Below are 23,046 nucleotides of genomic sequence, written 5' to 3'. Positions count from 1 at the left end.
AATAACAGGAGCGACAACCTCAGCTACATATTTAAATGAAGTTGCCTTTATCTCGTCAAAACCAACTGCTACATCGTTCCTAATCTCTTCATGGTTACCTTATTGCGCACTGCTTGAAAGAAAACACTTGAGATGAAGGATTAACGGATCAAAGCGCAAACTCATAACTCAGTCTGGTAGACAGATAAATGAAGCTTTTATGCAATTGCGTTTCATGGTTACAAAAAAGATTTACAAAATGAATCACAAAAATATTTACACGGTACACAAAATTCAATTGACCTGTCATGCCCAAGTGACCAACTCGCCCAAGCAAGTACCTTTAAAATTCTTAATCTCGTTAATAAATTTCATTACTTCCTCTGATGTCACTGCAGATAGAGACACATAGTTTGTAAGACTGTATGCTTTTAATAGAATACGAGGGACTGTATTGCTATCGCTTGTGTATTCAGCACCGGTCACGAAATACTCATTCATATTATTCGCTGCTTTACTATTAGATAAGGGGGCTGCATTAGTTAAAAGACAAAGTGATGGTGCTGCTTGTCTCTCCTGCATTTTATTCTTTACCTCACTCCGCACTTTCCTAGAATAACATTTTTAATTTTTTAAGCAGCATATCACAATTCGCTTATTCTGCTCGCTTTAACTCGGTGGTCAACCTGTTACGGTATTTTTGAAACTGTGAAAGCGCTTGTGAGTTCTTTGTCTGAACAAATGTGTGGTACATTTTATTCTTCTCCTTGATCATTTTAAGTAATCTTCCACATTTCGCGGCTTTGCCCGTTTGTGTTTCTGATTTTGCGAAGTTATAGGAAATGCTTGATTATAACAAGCTTTGAATTTCTCAAATCATACCTAGTATGCTGCATTGGGGTTTCTTCGTTCAAACAGGCATGTCCAATCGATTGAATATGTGAGCGGAAAACATCCAAGCCTGCACCGCTAATGCTGCGAGACAAGGATTTCACAGTGGTTTTTCATTTGACCTGCTTGTTTGACAGTCGACAAAAGTCTGGAAGATTGTTGCTTAAGTTGACTGTTGGCTCGACAGTCTCGTGAATATGTCAAGTAACGTAGCGCTTTTTTCTCCTAATCTTGTGGCTTCTGTAAAAAGACTAGTGCAGGCGGAGAAGTGAATGATTTCAGCAAACTTTTTAGCATCAGAGTCACATGATAACATATTTATGTTGACGTCTCCCATTATTGCAAAAATCATGAGAAATCAACATAGAAAAGATTGCACGTGCTCCACATAGTCAAAGAAATCTAATTTGTTATCCATTGGTGGTCAATACATAAGAACTAATAAATTCTCTAAATGTGCAAACAAGCATTCAGTACTACGAATAATTACTGAGAACTCAGACATAATTTCATAATTCAGTGACCTTTATCACCACGGTCACTTGAACGCAACCGACCATTGTACATGTTCTCATTAAAAATGGGGTAGTTTCTCAGTTTCTGTTAGCCAGGTTTCCGTGCACATCAAAATATCAAAGCTGCGCGTGATCGAGGCGTACTAGCCACTGAGTCAATCCTCTTTATTTCTAATGCTACGTGTGTTTAGGCCAAAGAAGTATCTGAAACAGTTTTGTTAAAAGTGGCGACATTGTAATAGCTACACCCTTCAGGACTGACCATTATCTCATCATCAGCGTCACGTGAAGTAGCTGGCACAGGCGTACTAGCTATTCACGTGACGCCAGAGACAGCAGAGGTATTGACCTTGAACGCGCTGAAAGGGCATTAAAAGGTCGAGAGATTGCCATGCTGCTCCAGCCACATTTGATGATTCATGGAGACTATGCTGTCTGGCAATACAAGCGTTCGTGGATACCTAGAAGACGTGATCATCAGTAAAAAAGATGCCATGAAACGCGCCCAGAAACTGGAAGAAGGGCTGAAGAGGCTACGCAAGTGCAACCATCCTCTCGACAGAAACAAGTGCGGCTTTGCGGTCTGAAAAGTTTTTTTTTTCGGGGCACTGAATCGACGAGACAGGCGTCCACACTAATGAAGAGAAATTTCGAGCCATGACCGAAACTGTAAACAAGTGCTTGAATCTTTTCTCAGGATACTGTTTCTCTACGACAGATTGTTGAAGAACAGGGCAGCACCTGCCAGCTGTCTCTACCGAGAGAATTGATACCTGAGCTTGTTAGTTCAGATTCATGGTACTGCTGTAGTATAAGAGCGCGAAAGGCTACAAAAAGCAGGAGAAACGCTTGCTCGCAACTAAAAGATTTATTAAAAATTATAGCCAATATATCTTTTAGTTTCGAGTAAGGACTTGTCTGAGGTTTCTTTGTAGTTTCTCGTGCACTTAAACAACAGCTATACCATGTGTCTACCAGCCCCTTCAGAAAAACGCCAAGTGGAGATGGGAGACTAAGCATCAATAATTGATTGAGAAGCTTAAGACATTGCTTCTCAGGCTTTACTCGCACACTAAGATGAACAGAAGGAGCTTCTTGCGTCTAGCGACTCGTCACCATGCGACATAGAAGCTGTTCTGTCTCAACGTGATGACTAGAATAGACAGGGCCCTATCGCTTTTGGGTTATTGCGAACCAAGCGTCCCAGTCACTCTGGTGACACCCTCAGATATATTCGAAAAAAAAAATCGTGCTGATGCATTGCATTTTAAACAGTTATTTGCTAGGATATTTTGGAGAGAAAAATTTTTTTTGCTCATCTTTTCATGCGAAGAGGCATAGTTTCCGGAAAAATATTTCTTGACCTCTCAAGCAGTTAAATTTACGAGAAAAAAATAACGAATATCACAAAATTGTATTCTTTGTCCCTACTAAGACGCAACTTGCACCATGTGGTGGTCTAACTAAAAACTACCTTCATACCTAAATTGAAAAAAAGTGAACAGTTCATTTATATGGCAAGTTTTATCATTACAATTTTAGCTTTGAACAAGAAAATAATTTTTGAAATTTCCCATGGACGGCAATGTGGAACTGCAAGGCGAAAGCTGTCGTATGACTAAATGGGGAGCTATCCGTCCCCAGACACGATGGAACACGGTGCACGTTGAGTTCGTGGGGCCACTACTACGGCGCACCTACTTGGTTGTTGTGGACGCACACAAAAAAGTGGATTGAAGTGCGGTACGTGACGTAAGTGACATCTGCGGCTGTCATCGACGTGCTGCGAAGCCTCTTTGAAACGTTTGACAACCTTCTAAAAGTCATCTCAGACAGTGGAAAAGCCTTTATCTTCATCGAGATGAAGCAGTTCTATGGGTCAAACGGCATATAGGTGGCAGAGTCGCCAGCGTACCACCCTGCAATAAACGACCAGGTAGAACGCTATGTGGCGGACTGAAAAAGCGTACTGTTCAGAGATGCAGACACGGGCCCATAGGACCGACTTGCAAGATTTATGTATCTGCAACACACGACAATACACAGTGCCAATAGAACTGCTCTGTCCTCTCAATTTTCTTAAGCGGGAGGCGAATAAACGAATTCCATAGAGCCAGGAGACAATTACAAGATCATGCCGTTTTGCAGTACGGGAGAGAATGCTTATTCGGCAGTTTTTGAAAAAGCCAGATTGGGATTAGGACGAAATACTGCGCCACATCGAATCAAGATTCTGGCTTCCAAAAAGTGACCACGGAATTGCACGGCATCGGTTTTACCACGTGAAAAACAAACAAACAAAAAAATTAGCCAGACCGGACAAACAACCCAATCGACGACAGATTGGAGCGCAGCAGACGATTTCTTGGATACGACGCCTGAAGATACGCCGTCGAACTCTGCTGCTCAACGGCCTACCTCGCCAGTTATGCAGAAAAACAGTCCCTCGCAACCGTCGACCTCGACGTCACAGGCTGCGACCACTCGGCAACTGCGACCGCCAGAGGTTAGGTGACCTCCAGAAAATAGTTTTCTAAATTTTACTAGAGGGGACTCTGGAATTGAGATATTTCAGCGGCCATGGGAATGATGGGTAGTGCATGGATTGGCCTGGCCTTCATGCTAGCGGGTTTGGAACACAGTTGTGGCTTCGTTTATTGCGGTGTTTTGCATTTGTTTCGAACAAAAGAACGAACCGTTTTGAACTTCGCAACCTGATTTGTATTGGTGGGCCTAAAAGGTTAATGTGGTGGAGTGCAACTGCTGAACATTAGTTGGCATTCGCTTCGTGACAAAGCAGATCCAAGCCACATGAACCCTGCATCGGCTCAACTTCTAGGATCCCCTTGTACCCAGAAACGGCGATGCGAAACATGGCTAGGTGTGGGAGACGTTCGCAACTCCTTCGTTAGCTCGGGTACGTGGCGACACCATTCACAAAGCACCTGATGGCGCAGAAGCCCCTGCGGAGTGGCATTACTATTTATGCCACAAGACCATACCTACTTATGAGCCAATTAAGCCAAAGAACGTAGACGAAAAACCAGTACTATTGAATAGTGTGCGCTACTGACCATCGGTGCTCCTTTATGAGCATTGGATGACTCACTTTTGGGTTTACGATGATGATTAGATATTTTGGGCGATTGATGCAAACTCTTATCGGTTGTTCGTAAGTATGTGTGCCTGAAAATATATGATCATGCTGAGAGTAGCCTTGATCCAGCACTTACGTCGTTCGCAGGTAGTCCGGATACGAACACGGAGCCCTCGATGACTGCCCGGGATACGGGGACACTGAGCCGGCCGGCAGCCTGTACGAGCATGTAGGCGCCCGAGCCATTGCCGACCAGCATTAGCGCCGAAGGGTCAGCGCCGAAGACAGCGGCATTGTCCATCGCCCACTGCATGGCGACCATCATGTCTTCTTCAGCGACGTCCGGAGTGATACCTTCCACTTTTTTGGGGTGTAGAAATCCCAGAACACCTAAGCGCACGTTAGGTGCTACCACCACAGCGTCACCTGGAGAGGAAAAAGGAAACTCTAGACGCAGCAAGAAAAGTGATAGCAATCTAGACGTGAGAGAGGCTTCGGATTCGTTTTGAGCTGTAACAACATCGAATCGCTCACATTGAGCATATAACACGGGCGTAGCCAGAAATTTTTCAGGGGCGAAGCTCCTTAAGGCATGGGTCTGTTCATCCCTTGTATATATGTATGTAGTAGTACGTAGCCACCGGTGGTACATAACCGATACTACAAGTACCGACATCTCCCATGTGGCACATACCCGCTCTAGAGCGGTTATGTGCCACAGGGGATGCGAGATGGGAGATGGCGTTACTTGGAGTGTTCACTAGATGAGCACACGGACGGACGGACAGACAGAGTAGCAGACGGACGGACGGATGGAATGACGCATGGACGAATGGACGCACGAAAAGACTGTCAGGCAGATGGATGGACGGACTCATAGACACATGCACGAATAGGCGGACGGACGCATGAATGTACGCACGGATGGTCGCGCGGATGGACGGAAGCAAGAATGAACGGACGGACAGAAGCACAGACGGACGGACGCTTCGCCCCGCTCATCATCATTGACTCCGTGGATATGCTGTGATTTTTTTTATGTGACTTCCCCCTTCTGGCTACTCTAGTGGTACAGAAAGTACATACAGCATTGGCTATGCACATCATTGCCACAAGGCAAGGAGTTATTGCAGAAATCACTGGGTAATCACCATGGAACATTGGACCTACTAACACGGGCACAACAAAGCAATCAATACACTGAACCTCCGGTGGGTTTAGTTTCTGCACTTCTGTACCTGAAACTGTAGTTAATGTTTCCTTTTGATAAATGTAGACACTAATACGGAATAAAAATCCTTGTCACCCCATTTACGGACATAAAAGAATTTCCGTCATTGTATTCTGGGAAACTGGGTCAACGTCTGGAAAAATTCAAAATGCTAAGCGTTCTGAAAGGGGCAAGTATTGGTTTCAGGGAGATCGCCACGTGGCGTCGAGGAGTGCACACAAGTCCGCATCGGCTCCATCATTCATCGTGCCTACATGCGGTTAGTATCAAGTGACTACCAGTGTAACTTCGGGAATTGTGCAGGAAGACTTCAGGTACATGCTGACGCGAACTTATGGACAAGTAACCCGGTTTTCTCTTAGAATAAAGACCTTCGCTAGAGCATGCCAACCCGCCACACTAAGCCACACTAAGCCACACTAAGACAAAACAGAACGCGGAGCCCTGGTAGCCAGCTTTCAGCCCATGCGTAGCGGTGCACTGGTCCGCACCCCAAGGTTTCCTTTTGCCTGACGAACTGCGACAAGTAAAGTGGACCAGCGACGCCGGGAGCGAGGAAAAAAATCCCAAGCATTTCCCCGAGGATGAACATGGTTAAGTGCGAATGCATGGGGTGATGCTATGAGGGGTATTTATTAATTCGCACTATTATATTTATTAATCACACTATGGTGCCTTTATGGTGTAGTGGTTCCTGGGAATCGTGATTTGGTCACATGGGGGAGTTTACGTTAACTCACTGGCGAATGCCAACGGATTTTAACTTTACTCCCCCTCAGCATCACCCCGTGAATTCGCACTTAACCATGTTCACCCTCGGGGAAATGCTTGGGAGTTTTATTACTGATGATGATGATTAAAGTGTAATTAATGAATCTAAGTGTTGTTTGTCATGAAGCATTTGTACACAGATACATTATATACGAAGTATTATTCATTTACACTTCACGACGCGTCTAGACGAGCAAAGTCCTGGGCTCGCACACTCTCCCGCGCGGCATGTTCACTGGCTGGAACGGCTTCGGGAACGTCCACTCGCCGTTGACGATTGCGAGCGGCGTCTTGACGCCGGCCTTCATCGCCCTTCTCCACCTGACGCTTGCGTTGTCATTCCGCTTCTTGGGCCGCGTTCGCGGCTCGATGCTGACGCCTCATCTCGGCTTCGCGAGCGCGCAGTTCACCATCCGCTGCACGCTTCGCCCGCTTGTCCTCGGCCTCGCGAGCGCGCAGTTCGGCATCCGCTGCACGCTTCGCCCGCTTGTCCTCGGCCTCGCGAGCACGCAGTTCGGCATCCGCTGCACGCTTCGCCCGCTTACGTTCGGTCTCACGAGCCCTTCGCAGCGCCGCCTTGTCTTCCAACGTCGGCGAAACCACCGCGGTACCGTTACCTCCAACGACGGGTGCAGTGCTGGCATTCGGTTGTACTGCATTCGTTGTTGATGGTAGTGTAGCGGAAGCTGCTCAGCACCACCGCATTCTTTTCTATCCCGTCTGCAGCCGGCCGTCGACAGCGCGCCTACTCGCGGCGCCAGCGCCTCCTCCTCCGTGTTCGGGGAACAACGTGTTTTCGGGGCCGGCTCCGGGGATTAGCACCGGCGGCATGCTACGTCTGCTCGCTCGGGGGTCCCCCTTTTCCTCTTTCTTGTAGAAGAACGTGGGGGTGCCTCCTTCTCTCCCTCCTCGAGGGGAACTCTCGTCACTCGCACGGAGTGGAAATAAACAGTCTTGCCCTGCAACTCCAAACCAGCTTCACGTCTCCTTTCTCGCTGCCTCCGGCAGCCGACATTCCCGGCCGCTACAAGATTGGTGACCCGAACGCTTCAACGAACACGCCGCGATGAGCTCCGACGACAACGCTGCTGCCTCCACGCCTGCGGTCATCGCCACAGAACTGAAGCTACCAAATTTTTGGCCGAAAAATCCAAGAGTTTGGTTCAGCCAAGTGGAGGCCCGTTTTCAGCTCCGGCACATCACCTCGCAGTCGACAAAATACCTTCACGTCGTCGCAGCCCTGCCCCCCGAAATCGCCGACGCTATCGACGACATTTTGGTTTCACCCCCCGCGCAAAAAGAATATGACACCCTCAAAAAGACGGTGCTGGATCGCCTCGAGGTGCCTGAAGAAAGTAGACTGCAGCAGCTCTTGTGTCGCGAAGAGCTGGGCGACCAACGACCTTCCCAACTGCTGCACCGTATGCGGCAACTACTCGGTGTGCACGCGCGTCAGGACGGCCAGCTCTCACTTCTTCGTGAACGTTTCCTGCAACGGCTCCCCCAGTCGGTGCGCGTGGTTCTCGCGGGTTCAAATGAGACGTCCCTTGATCGACTAGCGCAACTTGCCGATCGCATCACGGAATACTCAACTCCAACCTTTGCGCCCATAGCTGCTGCAAGAACACATGAGCAACCAGATCGACTGTCGCGCCTTGAGGAGAAACTGCAACACCTTACCGAGACCATGCAGAAACTTGTGCTATCTGGCGCTCCCCAACAGGAAGAGCAACGACGCAACCGATCCCCTTCAAGACACCCAAGCTCTTCCCAGAGAAGCCATGCACGAGATACACAGGACGGAGTTTGCTGGTACCACCGTCGTTTCGGCACGGGTGCTAGCCGCTGCACTCAACCTTGCTCGTTTCCGGGAAACACTCCGGCCAGTCGTTAACGGCGGCTTACGACATCAGCCCTCCACCCAGCCGCCTGTTTTTCGTAGTCGACCGCGTAAGCAACTCGCGCCTGCTAGTCGACACGGGAGCCGAAATCTCTATTGTCCCGGCAACCCCCGAGGATCGCCGACGTAGCAAGAACACATCGTCGCTGCAGGCAGTGAACAACACTGCCATCGCTACGTACGGCTTCCGCTCGCTGACAATAGACGTCGGACTCAGGCGCCTGTTTCGCTGGGTCTTCGTGGTGGCGGATGTTAATTTCTCCATACTCGGAGCAGATTTTCTCAGCCACTTCAACCTGGATGTGAGCGTACGTGACCGTTGCCTCAAGGATAACAACATATCCCTCAAAGTACGTGGTTTGGAGTCAAACATCTGCTCATCTGGCATCTGCGCCTTCCAGCCAGTATCAGCCTACCACCACGTCCTGGCCGAATTTCCCTCGCTCACCAAGCCCCGCAACACGGAACAGCCGGTGAAACATAACGTGACTCACCACATCGTCACCACCGGGCCGCCAGTCACCGCCCGGCCACGACGGCTGTCCAGCAAAAGACTTCAAGCTGCACGCAGGGAGTTCGAGCATATGCTGCAGCTGGGAATTGTTCGCCCTTCGTCTAGCAACCATTCATCGCCGCTACACATGGTGTCTAAGGACGACGATTGGCGCCCGTGTGGTGATTACAGAGCCTTGAACGCATCGACAACGCCGGACCAGTATCCTCTGCCACACATTCACGATTTCAGCGCGCGGCTGGCAGGTACGAAAATATACAGCAAGATCGACCTCGTAGCGGCATACCACCAAATCCCCGTCGAACCGCAGGACATACCAAAAACAGCCATAACAACTCCGTTCGGCCTGTTTGAGTTTGTCCGCATGCCCTACGGCTTGAAAAATGCCGCACAGACCTTTCAAAGGTTCATGGATGAGGTCACCCGGGGCCTTCCTTTCATCTTTGTCTACCTGGATGACATTTTGGTGGCCAGCAGAACGCCTGCGGAGCACGAAGAGCACCTCCGCCAGCTCTTTCAGCGTCTGGATGAGCACGGTCTGGTGTTGAAACCTCATAAGTGCGTGTTTGGAGTAGAGGCGCTCAAATTCCTCGGCCACCACATCACTGCTGAAGGCATTATGCCATTGGAATCGATGGTGGAATCCGTCAAGAACTTTCCAGCTCCAACATCTTTTCGCAAGCTGAGGGAGTTCCTCGGGCTCTTAAACTTCCACCGGCGGTTCATTCCGTCTTGTGCTCGAGTGCTCCAGCCATTGACCGACCTGCTGCGCCGAGACGACCAAAAGGCACCAGAATTTTGTTGGTCTGACGAACACCAGAACGCTTTTCAGAAAGCTAAGGACGAGCTAGCCGTGGCTACCCTCCTCATTCATCCACGGCCTGAAGCTCCTACACGCCTCATGGTGGACGCTTCCTCCACATCGGTTGGAGCAGTGCTTCAGCAACAGGAAGGCGCCCAGTGGAAGCCACTGGGCTTCTTTTCGAAACGTCTGAAGCCTGCAGAAGCACGGTACAGCACTTTTGGAAGGGAGATGCTCGCAATCTATTGTTCCATTAAGCATTTCCGCTACTTCCTCGAAGGCCGTGAGTTCTACATCTTGACAGACCACAAGCCCCTCACCTACGTATTCAACAACAACAGTTCCTCCTACTCAGAACGAGAGATCCGTCAGCTTTCATTCATCTCCGAGTTTTCTACAGACATCCGCCACGTTCCCGGGGTCGAAAACGAAGCAGCTGACGCCTTGTCTCGCGTCAACGCTTCTGGCACAGAAGTCCTGGACTTCGAAGCTATGGCCGCAGCTCAGCGGGACGACCCTGAGTTGACAAGACTGAAGGCAGGGGGATCTTCACTCGTGCTCTCGGAGGTTGCACTTCCCTACGTCCAGAGCACGATAACCTGCGGTACCTCCCAGGCAGCACCACGACCTTTCGTCCCACTGAACTTTCGCCGAGTGGTATTCAACACTTTCCATTCCATCAGCCACCCAGGTGTCCGCGCCACCCAGCGGCTGATAACGCAACGCTTCGTTTGGCCCGGAGTCAACGCGGACGTGCGACGATAGGCTCGGACATGTGAAACGTGTCAGCAAATGAAAGTGACTCGCCACAATCGGGCTGCACTACAGGAATTTCGGACTCCTGAGTCGCGGTTTGACCACGTTCACCTCGACCTCGTGGGACCACTACCGCCCTGCCAAGGATTTAGGTACCTGCTCACATGCATCGGCAGGTACAGCCGGTGGCCCGAAGCTATACCAATTGCGGACATATTAGCTGAGACCGTCGCGCAGGCCTTCATTCAAACATGGGTGTCCCGCTTTGGCTGCCCCGCCCGCATAACAACTGACCGGGGAGGCAATTCCAGAGCAACCTATTTTCTGCACTTTCAACGCTCCTCGGCACGAAGCTGCAGAATACAACCGCCTACCACCCCACGAGCAACGGAATGGTTGAGCGCTTCCACCGGCAACTCAAAGCCGCACTGGCAGCGAAACTCGACCGCCAGCACTAGGTGGAGAAGCTCCCGCTCGTTCTTCTTGGCCTACGCTCAACCGTGAAGGAAGACCTCGGCTTCAGCGCAGCGGAAATGGTCTACGGCTCAACAGTGCGCCTCCCGGGAGAATTTTTCTCCGGCCAGACACCTTCCGCCCCAACAGCCTCCGATCACATCGAGAAGCTGCGCGCATGGCTCGCGCAAATCAGGCCAACAGCACCTCGCATCGCCCGCAACAGGAAAGTTTTCACTTTTCCTGACATGGACTCTGCTACCCATGTGTTCGTGCGACACGACGCAACGAAGCCGCCCCTTACTCCGCCGTACGATGGCCCATTCAAAGTTTTGGGACGTACGAACAAAACCATCGCAATCGACGTGCGGGGAAAACGAGAAGTCGTCGCCGTTGACCGCGCCAAGCCTGCTCATATTGAGGTTTCCATTCAAGCAGCCTCTCACGTACGATTTCAGTGCTAACCATTGGACTGTGACCTTTCACTATTCAGCCCGTAACTGCTGTCCTTCTTTAAAAGCTCCGCAATCTAGGGGGGGAGCCTTTGTAGCGGAAGCTGCTCAGTACCACCGCATTCTTTTCTATCCCGTCTGCAGCCGGCCGTCGACAGCGCGCCTACTCGCGGCGCCAGCGCCTCCTCCTCCGTGTTCGGGGAACAACGTGTTGTCGGGGCCGGCTCCGGGGATTAGCACCGGCGGCATGCTACGTCTGCTCGCTCGGGGGCCCCCCTTTTCCTCTTTCTTGTAGAAGAACGCGGGGGCGCCTCCTTCTCTCCCTCGTCGAGGGGAACTCTCGTCACTCGCACGGAGTGGAAATAAACAGTCTTGCCCTGCAACTCCAAACCAGCTTCACGTCTCCTTTCTCGCTGCCTCCGGCAGCCGACATTCCCGGCCGCTACAGTAGCGTTGCCTCCGGGACATCCATCGCACGACCCGCTCTCGACGGGAGACTGAGAGAGAAAGCGGGCGCGCGAGAGAGAGGGGTGCGCGCGCAGCTGCAGCGAGCGAAGAGAGCGGAGGAGCGAGCGAAGGGGGAGGGGGTATAAGGCGCGTTACTGACACCGATATCAGCGTCGCGTCCGTGGCTTATTCGGTAGAGCGTCGCGCTGCGGCCCGCCAAGTCCTCTTTCTTTTAAAGATAGAGAGAAGACTGCGGACGCCGCTGACGGCGGTAGATGGTTTGGGGTCGCTTATAAAGTGTATTCACACTTAAAAGACCCCATGGAGGAACGTGACGAAGAAGCCAAGAACAGTCAGTGGCAGGTTGCAATGTCATTGCGATCGCGAAAACTTATCAGAAAACAGGAACGCACCGCCTTTGATGACAGCGTTGCTCTAGGCATAAATGAGAGCAAGATTTGCGGCGCGAGAACGCTTGGTGGTGCAGAGTCCTTGCGGTCTGTGCTCAATCTGTGTCTCTTGAGTACGCCCGTGGTTTGTAGTGTGCTGCACTTGTGCGACAGCGGTGCACGGCCGGCCATTTCGAGGGACGCGTTTGGGTTTTCTCTGAGCACTTCGATGCCACCGTGGGAACGTGACACGGAAGAGCACCTGAAAAGGACTGACGATGAACACGCGCTGCACCATTGCCTCAAAACGATATGAAGATTATCATGCGGCCCAGGCCAGTGTTTGTTGTGAAGGAACTGAAAAATCACGAGTGTAAAGAAAAGGACGAGCGGGAAAGAATGCGACTAGGAAGGAGGCAACGTAAATGCAAGGTAAACGGAGCCTGGAAAAGAAGGCAAAGAAAAAGTTGCCCGAGAAAGAGGTGGACAATGGTTTTATGGCTTGAGGTTCACTCCTTTGTCCAAGCATTCGTTAAGGCATGATGTACCTTGGGTGCGTGGCGATGCGTCGAACACTACAACGAGGTTGCGCGAGCGATAAAACATGCAAGCGGTGACCTGTAGGCCTGTAACAGCCACAAATTTCTGCTTCACCTTCGCAATGGCTTAATTTTAATCATTGCGAATCCTTTCTACGAAAGCGTAGTGGAAAATATCTTGAAAATAAAAAAAAACTGCCGCTCAATAACAACAACTACCCAAAGAGCCTTTACATATCCACTACTGGAGCATATTTCAAAGGAGTTTTACAGAACGCGAAACGCCAGATGCAATCTCCTAAGGCATGCCCAAGTGCGCACTCAAGGAGTGACAATCGTTCAAGCCTACATGCTTGGACTGTCGCAAACTGCAGTGATCACGTTCGATGGATCAATACTGCCGCGCTTCGCGTAATATTATGGTTGCGAAATGCCGTGTGTGCGTTATCAACCCACAACGGCAATACTGTAACCTCTGCTAGAGCTATCCCACGGTGGCATCAAAGTGCTCAGAGAAAACCCAAACGCGTCCCTCGAAAGGGCCGGCCGTGCACCGCTGTCGCACAAGTGCAGCACACTACAAACCACGGGCGTACTCAAGAGACACAGATTGAGCACGGACAGCCAGGACTCTGCACCAACAAGAGGGGCTCGTTTCAGCTCCCAATCCAAGTCCCGGTCCAGGTTCCCGTTCACATTCCGATTCAGGTCTGGCTCTTGAGATGGCTATAACTCTAGGAATGGTGACCACAAGCGGGCCCAAACAAAGCAATGAGAGCGCAAAGACAAGAAGGCGCAGAAAATAAAGTAAAAGAACAAAGCGAGCTGGCCAGCAACATCCTCCGTAACTCCCACCAAACGCAACACCTCACGCGCTTGGAATATCTAAATGTAATGTGGGCGTGGATAAGTGGCCTAGAACGCGATCATGGGGAGCTCAAAAAGCAACGACCGTCGCAACCGTAACTAGACTATAAACTAGCCCAGACTGGCCAGATATTGCAGACGCAACCAAAGGCGACTGTATAATGTCAACACCTTGTCAATGCTGAAAGAAACAATAAAGTAGGTTATACAGACCGTTATAGAGCCAATCATGATAAACATACGTAGAAAGCTGCAGATTCTGTACAAAAAAAAACTAAGCACAGCGCATTAAATTCACGGAAACCTTTCGAAAGCATGCTACAGGCGCTAACACCAAGAAAAAGTGGCGAAATTTACAAGCCTGGACTGTCGGCCGTGAACGAAGTCGGTCATGAACGACTAAATGTTTTAAGCAGCAACCAGAAGAGTGTGAATTATAAAAGTGAAACTGCCAAGGTTTTCGGTGTAAAAGAGGGCAACTGTTGCAGCTGGTGGTGTCGTAACACAGGCTGTCAGTTGTCATAGCAGTTCAACAAGCCGAAACATATCGAAAATTACCAGGCTGCAACACTTATACCATTGTCACACGGGCACTTTTAATCGCGATCAGTGTCGATCCGGATCAACCACAATCAGGATTAGGTACTGCTACATGATTACTTTTATTGACGATTAGGCGTCATCGGGATCAAGACTATCACGATCCGCGCATCGCCACCTGCCTGAGAGATCGTGATTTTGCTATCGCACGCGCCCCCTGGCCAAGCTTGTTGAAAGCACAATAAACAAGAAAATCTAGCATAGTTCAATAAAAACACTTCAAAACAGCCAGATGATTATCAAAAAAAGTAAAAACACTGTGGGCGTAGGACTCAGTGATGTGCGATATGCAGAGCGCCGAAAGCTATAGTGAATGGACAGGCGACGAATAGCGACGTTTCCGTCGTCTTAGAAGAGATCGCTCTCAAGTTAAACATTTTTACTAGCTTTCCAATGCAGGTTGACGAAGTAAAAGCCTCAATTCAGCTAATGTCTAAAAAAGATCGGTAGCGGCACCTTTCTGCACTGTTTCTGTCTAGCTGTTCAAGAGAATAAAATTGGCAGATCTCACGTACAGTGAGAATCGATTATATGCGAAGCATGAATAATAAATGTTGATATGCCACTTTAAAATCAGCACAAAGTTACGAGCTGGGGGTAAATTATTCGGTACATTAATTCCGTGTCATGACTATCATGTTTGGATGTGTCGTTTACCTTCGACATCTATTGAAGTCATGTGATACCAAATTTAGTATATGTGGAGCCAGCAAAACGGCCGCGAGCACGATATGAGCGTGGCATGTTGCCATGTTCTTACACAACACGCCTGCAAGGATTATGATGTTTGCACCAGTCATATATTTCATCATTCATTGACGTCGCGTAACACCGAATTTGGTTTATGTGGAGCTAACACAACGGGTGCGAGCGCATCCTGAAGGGCCAAACATACTCCAATGTAGCATTGACGCGCGCGCACGCTGGGCACAGCGGCGCTACGTTAGCAAAATGCGAGCACTCTATAGACTGACGCCAGGCGCGACCAGCGTCCGTCAGCGTGGCCCGATAGCAACCGGTGCGAAATGGAACATGTTGTGTTTCGCGCCGGTGCGTTAGCCAGACAACACTGCGTCTCCCTCTTTTCGTGACGGAGGGACGCCGGACGCGCTGACACGCACATGCGTCAAAGCAACGCAGCACGGCACGCGCCTGCGAGTGTTTGGCAGGATCGGCGCCTGCCGTGGCAATACCGGCGTAACGCGACGAAATGAACACCGGTGAGCACGCGCACCCCGTCACGTCGAAATGTATTGGCGCCTTGACTGTGGCGCGTAGTCATGTTCTCACATGACACGAATATCATGATTATCATATTTGCACCGGTTACATACCTTCGTCATCCATTGGCGTCCCGTAATACGAAATTTCGCTTATGTGAATCTAGCGAAACGGCCGTGAGTGCATCATCAGTGTGGCATGTAGTCATGTTGTTACATGACAGGCATTTAGGGATTGTCATGTTTTCACCAGTCAGATACCTTTGTCATCAATTGATGTACTGTAATACCAAATTTGGTATATGTGACGCTAGCGAAACAGCCGTGAGGGCATCATGAGCGTGGCATTTAGTCATGTTGTTACATGACACGCATGTCATGATTTTCATGTTAGGGTCTGTCGCTTGTGTTCGGCATGAAATCATGCCATACCATACCAGTTTTGCAACATGCCATGTAAACGAAACCAACGCAAGAGCTGTAGGACCATGAAATGTGAATCATGACTTTCATGACATACATGTCATAACTTTCATGTTATGCCTAGTCAAATACGTTCTTCATACAGTCATGCTATGCCATACCAAGTTTGGTATCAATACCAATATCAAAACGGCCAGGAGAGCTGGAAGTCGTAGGCGGCTAGATCGATAGATAGATAGATACATACGCTCAAAGTCGTGGAAGTTCGCTAAGAAATGCTTCGCATTTAAAATGCGATGACACACTGAGTCGTCAAATTGCCAAAAAAAAAGAACTAACTAGCGTGAAGAAGAAAGTAGCTAAGCTCGAAGAAAATGCAAAGCCCAGCGATAATAAGCAACTCAGTGCATCTATAAACAACCTTGAATGGCGCAGCAGGAAGCTCAACGTTGAAGTGCATTGAATACCAGTCACCAGTAATGAAAATGTGATCACAAAGCTGAATGAAACAGCAAAATTTGTGAAATTGTCAGAACTGGCAGCTACTGATGTCGAGACGGTACATAGGTTGCCTTCGCGGCGAGGCAGAGTACCTGTGATTATATACAGTATGATTTTCACAGTTCTTTCTGTGAAACAATTTGATCGAAAAACGCCAGGTTTTACGTAACATGAGCTCTAATGATTAAATCTGTAAAAACATGACCATACAAATCCGGAAACTGTTGCGTGACGTGAGAAAATGGACAAATGAAAATAAATTATCGCTTCGCGTGGCATGGGAACGAAAAAGTTCTTGTTCAAAAAAGTGAGAAAGAACCTGCGGTTGTCATCCGCTGAACGACTGACCTTGATAAACTGTCAAGCACTTGAAATTCGTTAGCTGTTGTTTCTTTTTATCTGAGTTGTATTCGTGTATTAAGTAAATTTTTCGGACTGATACCATCATGTGAAGCCACGGTTTGAATTGCTACAGTTGTATACATTTCAACTTAAGATCTGGTAGAAACAAGAGAGTTGAACTTGACTGCTTTTTGGGCAGTAAGGAATGTCGTTTTGGTGTTGTCATGTTTTGAGAAACATAGTTTGCTTCAGAAAATTATGTGTATAGCTTTCCCGGTTACAAAGCTTTTTTATATGAACCATCGAGGTAGACCTGGGAGAGGAGTTTGAATGCTTATTTCAAACTCGTAATGTATTGCGCAAAAAAAAGAAAAAAAAACGGGTGGAAACACGAGATGAGAGAAAAGGACAGAGAAGCGCAAACTATCAACTGAAGCTTTACTGCAAGACCTAGGCAATATATAAAGGAAAAGAAAAATAAAAAGCAAGAGAGGGCAAAGGGTGAGGAGAGAAAGTCACGAGGGACCAAATAAACAAAAATCTGGGCCCCATCATGAATCGCACGCACGTCATACAAAACCAAGAAAGCATAACTATATCATGTATGGCCGCAGAGGGAACACTGACGCAGGACTCAGATTTCTTGTGAATATGCGCCGCCTCAAAAGTTCGGGCACTTTTTGGTTCTTATGTCAAAACAATACAAAAGTATCACCAAAAAGCGGCACGCAGCCGCATTTCTTACAGTGGGCTGCCAGATGAAGGCGGGAGTGGCCCTTAAGAGAATAAATAGGTTCTGGAAGTCTAACATTCAGACAGTGACACGTCTGACCCACGTATACACGACTGCACGACAAGGGTGAGGATGAGAAAACTGCGCTGGTACAGGATATACAATTATGAATATGACTAACATTTCAAGTATCTTGCTGGACATATATCTGATTCGCGGCTCCTCTATCTGCAACCATCACAGGGACCTCTTTTTATTTTCTTAATCAACTTCTCGCAGACATTTAACCACCCATTCCATGAGAAGCCTGCTTGTCTCAGTTTTTGGACCTACCCGGCAAAACTTTTTTAAACTAATTTGCAGGATTGCTTCAGTGCAGAGCTAAAACAAGAGAGTTCAATGGCATTTTTAACCAGTTTGGCATGGTCCGAAATATAGTTCAGCACAGGTTTCACAGACCTAGGGGTGTAGCACCAACACACACAGAATTTAGTGACGGTGAACGGGTCGTCTAACGAAAGAGTTAAATTGTTTCAAGAAGTAACGACTAACCGTTACCAGCCACGTACCATTTGCGCTGACAATGGTCCTAAAAGGCATATTTTGTTTGTGAGTTTGAGCGCGAAAAATACAAACAGCTTATTTCTTTTGCACTCACTAAGACCCTTTGCCAGCCTAGTCATTCCGTGCTCATTACACAAGGCAACAGCCTTAGACTTTACCTCGGGGGCGCAAACCCACACTTCCTTGAAGTTCTTCCGTATGGCGTCAGTGGCCTTGACTTCGAAGATCTCTTTCTTCATGAGCACAAATCTACCTTCTTAGTCGGACACTAGCCCGCACAAATCGTTCTTCCTGAGGAAGCACACCACTCCATACGTGGGGTCCCGCCCACTACGATTTCCTTTGGGAGCAGTCCTTACCAAGCTATCAGTGCCATCCAGAACGCAGCTCTCCTGGTCTTCAGCCTTAGCCCTGCTGGCCATGTGTCTGTTCTAGGAAAGTAGCTCATGCACAGGAACGGTAGGCTAAAATCGAAATTTCGGCTCATTGTTAAGTACGCGCGCCACCTCCTCTGGTACTTGCACGTCACCCACCACCTGTAATCCTACCGTTCGAATATCCCTCTTCCTACGCCTGGGAATCACCTAAAGGCACCGTTACCACTGGTGTTTTGTTGTTTGAGCAGCCAGAATTCTTAATCATTGAAGATCCACGCGCGCAGCAATGGGCTGTTTCTTGCTAAAGCAGAATACTTTCATCCAGTCAAACATCATCCTAACTTGCCGCCAAAGTTTGGAGCGCAAAATCTTGAACACACGCTTCGCATGTCACACCGAAGGCATCACGTACCCAAACAGGTTCACGACTTCCACGGGAAGAAAGCCATTGTTCATGCAGTAGGTTATGGCCCTTGCTCTGCATGAAGTTGAAGCTATGAGGGTCACAAGAAGAGTAAGGATCATAACCTACGGCCTAAACAATGGCTTTCTGGCTGCTCAATAACGGAATACCAGTGAAAACGGGGCTTCAGGTGCTTCCCAGGCGTAGGAAGAGGGACATCTGAACGGTAGGATTACAAGTGGTGGGCGAGGTGCATGCAAGTAGAGAAGGTGGTGGGCGTTCTTAACAATGAGCCGAAATTTAGCTTTCAGCCTACCATTCCTGTGCATGAGCTACTTTCCTTGAACAGACACATGAGCAGCCGGGATAAGGCTTAATACCAGGAGAGGTGCGTTCTAGATGGAACTGATAGCTTGCGAAGAACTGTTCTCCCCCAAGAAAGTCGTAATGGGCATGACCCCATGAATAGAGTATGTGCTTCCTCAGGAAGAACGATTTGCACGTGCTGGTGTCGGACTAAGAAGGTAGAATTGCGCTCATGAAGAAAGAGATCTTTGAAGTCAAGGCCACTGACGCGATACGGAAGAAATTCAAGGAAGTGTGGGTTTTCACCCCCGAGGTAAATTCTAAGGCTGTTGCCTTGTGTAATGAGCACGGACTGACTAGACTGGCAAAGGGCATTATTGAGTGCAATATTGATAAGCTGTCTGTATTTTTTGCGCTAAAACTCACAAACAAGAGATGCCTTTTAGGACCATTGTCAGCGAAAACAGTACGTGGCTTGCAATGGTGAGTCGTTACTTGTTGAAACAATTTAACACACTTTTATTAGACGACCGGTTCACTGTCAAGAATTCCTGTGACATAATTGAGTTTCTTCAGGACCAACACACATGCCTGGACGAGAACTGCAGCTGAAGGTAAAAAAATTGGACATATTGGTCAATTAAGTATTCTGAAGTGAACTTCAGGCCAAGACTACACTGTTCAAAACTCTTTAATGCCTGCCGACATATATTTAATTCGCTTACGCAAAAACGAAGTATAGCCATCCGCAGAACGATAAACTTTGATTACGGAGGCATGTAAACCAGTCGGAGCGCCCGATAAACTCTACTTTGGAAAATATCGCTTAGAACCAATGCCACCTTAGACCCAATACATACAACTTTCTTCTGCAGGTACACCTCACCATGAAAATAAATAAATAAATATCCCAGCTAAAAGAGCAAAAGTTCTGTGAAAGATTTAACTGATATACCACTTAGACCCATGAAGGCAGGTTCATCGTTGTGACAGGTAGTGAATTCCTTCACTGCGGTCAAAGGTGATTATGTTGGAGAGAATAAAAGAGGTCCTCTACATCAATGCTCATAGCATCACAATCAACTGGGTTGTCATTACGCAGTAATTACACAATCGTTTCTGAGTTAGGTGCGATGTACGGGTCATCTTTACATAAAGAAGACAAGCAAGTCTGCCAGAAACCAGACACACAAAAGTGCCACGAGTCACGTTCCGTGATTATTGCGCGAAAAGGCATCCCAATCTTGTACGTGTTTACAGTGTAAAATGCCTCAAGCTGCTATTTGTTCGCCTTTTTTACAGAATACACAAGTTTGCGGTCTCTTGGTTTGCGGTCTTACACTGAAGCCTGAAAAAATGTCTTTGGCTTTCATGAACTTCATTTCCATGGTCACGTCATCAGAAGCCAAGGGATCAAAGCTGATCTTGATAAAATTGCTACCGTAGCAAACTTCCTGACCCCAAAAGAAAAAAAATCAGTGACATTTCTTGGGACACTGTGCCCATCACCGGCGATTTATTCCCAATTCCCAGGACCAACCATTGCGTGCCATTACTATCAAGAGGGCTAGCATTATAGTGATTACGCAATGAGATCCCTTACAGGAAGAACGTCAAATCTAGCGGGAGCAACTACTTACTCATCGTTCTCTCATTGCTTTGACACGAGATCCTCTACGCCGGCCACAACGAACCAACCGCTGGTTACTTAGGTTACACTGGGACATTGACAACGATTAGGCACAGTTCCTATACTAGCCGAGACTTGCCACGATACATGTTTGGACTGCCAGCACCGCGAATCACCACCCGTAATGCCAGCTGGCCTGTTACAGTATGTTAATGTGCCGATTACACCGTTTGCCCCAAAAGGCATGGGTTTTCTAGGCCCCTTTAGAACGTGTACAACCGTAAGCAGGTGGATAATTATCGCCACCGTTTGCCTCCCCCGATATGTTGAGACAGGAGCTCTGTGGCGGGCAACATCAGTTGAAGTAATGCGGTTATTTATATGATATCGTTTTAATGTACGGTGCTCCCGCAGTATTGATCGCCGACAAGGTATTGCGTTCATGACCGAGCTCTTGGGCGTCTTTCTGTGGTTAAGTGGTACCGCACACAGAAAGACAATGGCATACCATCCCCACACCAACGGTCTGACGGTACGTCTGAACAGGACCCTGGCTGCCATGATCTGCATGCACGCATATGTAGAACATATGAACTGGTACGAAATTTTACCCTAAATTACATGCAGAAACAACACGGCTCGCCGAGAGACCACTCGGATGACGTCATTCGGTTTAATTTACGGCCGTGACGTTACAACAACGTTAGAAGCAATGCTACCCTATAAAAACGGCACTCATGAGACGGATGCTGAAGTACTTACGTAGCGAGTAGAAGCACGGCAACTTACCCGGTACAGAATCACCGAACAGGATTGTGATGGCCGGCACTACAATTTCCAACCCGAACATGTCTCGCACAACGTGGGTGGCAGAATGTGGTCTGGACAGCCATTTGTCCTCGTGGGCTTTCCTAAAGATTGTTGCGGACTTATAAGGTTCTCCGATGCATCAGTGACGTTAATTGCGAGGTCGTTCCGGACAGCCCCTAGTGTTCAAAGCGCCGACGACATTCGCCAGAACTTGTTCGCGTGTTTCGGATGAAGCTATACCTTTAGTGACCACGTTTTTTCTGCTTTCTAAACATGCTTCAATGGGACGATGTGTTTTTTGAAGGGGGAATGATGCTGCGCGTATGTGTCAGTGCTGATGACAAAGAAGCAGCGTGGGGACACTTGGTTAGAATAAAAACGATGGAGACGGTGCTGTTCTTTTTGTAGATCCTGATTAGACTGGACAAAAAATTTAAGCAAGGCGCGACAACAACACTTTAGACGTTCCGGCTGCTGTGCGGGGGCCGACACGTCTGTGTTATTTCGAAAGTGTGTTTAGGTTGGTGTCTTGCTTTTACCTTTTGGCCATTATTACTCCTCCCCACCAGACAAGCTTTCGTGAAACTCTGGTTTTTGATAAAGCCAATTTCTTTGTTGTTGTTCGTTTGAAATCGAACCGGCATCAATATTTAAATATATGCATTCGAAAGCGAAATACCCCAGTAGCTAACACACAAGGACTTGCTTTTTGGCCGGCTACTAGCGTTATATTAAGAGATGTAAAAACATTTGGCCGATCCCACGTAACTTGGGAATCAATGTTATGCCAGGCAGGCGGAGTGAAGGTGACTTGTATTGTATTTTGCTATTGTGCTTTATGAAATGACGCTAAAGATATGTGTTGGGGTTGTATGAACAGACATATGTTTAAGAGTCACATGCGTACTGTTGCGTAGCGACGTCAAAAGCAACATGGGCATTAGCATCACCAGAAACGATAAGCTGATATGTAGCGCTTGCGCCAGCAAGGATGGTGGGCCTGGACACTACTATATAAATGAGCTTTAGGAGATGGCGCTTCACTAAACTAAAACCTAACTGAACACCTGCACAATTAATAGCACAAAAAAAAACAAATCGCAGCGTATCCACGGAGTGCATGATGATGAGTGGAACGAAGCGTCCATCAGTCCGTCTATGCCTCTGTTCATCTGTCCGTCTCTGCGTTGGTCGTTCTAGGCGTCCGTCCATCTGTCCGCGCCCGTCTGTGTGACCGTTGATATGCCCGTGCATCTGCCTGTCAGCCCGTCCATCCGTCCGTGCGTCTGTCTATCCGTCCGTTCATCTAGTGAACACTCCGAGTACCGCCATCTCGCATCTTTTCATCACACATTCGTCATATAGAAGTACCACCATCCAGCGGACATTCCTAGGACTAAACGAGAGGTGGCACGACCGGACTAGAGGAGTGGCAGGCGCGCACTCTCTCACGGCCTGCACTTCCTGTCTAGTTCCCACCTCTCACCGCCACTAGTTCACGGCATGTTAGCCCAACCTCGCTAAATCTTGCTAA

The 23,046-nt window shown here is 48.3% G+C and overlaps 1 protein-coding gene and 1 long non-coding RNA gene across 2 annotated transcripts in view; one reads left to right on the top strand and one right to left on the bottom strand.

Moving 5' to 3' along the window:
* LOC142772160 (uncharacterized) overlaps positions 1 to 5,977 on the top strand; it is a 38,987-nt gene extending 33,010 nt beyond the window's left edge. Inside the window, exon 2 of the long non-coding RNA XR_012886299.1 lies at positions 4,630 to 5,977. This is a non-coding gene — a long non-coding RNA (uncharacterized LOC142772160). The remainder of the gene's footprint in view (positions 1 to 4,629) is intronic.
* The window catches only part of LOC119164636 (uncharacterized), a 221,930-nt gene that overhangs the window by 56,679 nt on the left and 142,205 nt on the right, over positions 1 to 23,046 (bottom strand). Inside the window, exon 6 of the mRNA XM_075874308.1 lies at positions 4,619 to 4,908. Coding sequence (XP_075730423.1) covers positions 4,619 to 4,908 — 290 coding nt within the window. The remainder of the gene's footprint in view (positions 1 to 4,618; positions 4,909 to 23,046) is intronic.

Source organism: Rhipicephalus microplus, chromosome 9 (genome assembly GCF_043290135.1).
Source record: "Rhipicephalus microplus isolate Deutch F79 chromosome 9, USDA_Rmic, whole genome shotgun sequence".
Taxonomy (NCBI): domain Eukaryota; kingdom Metazoa; phylum Arthropoda; class Arachnida; order Ixodida; family Ixodidae; genus Rhipicephalus; species Rhipicephalus microplus.
Note: the sequence above shows the minus strand (reverse complement) of the source record. Positions and strands in the feature narration are given on the sequence as shown.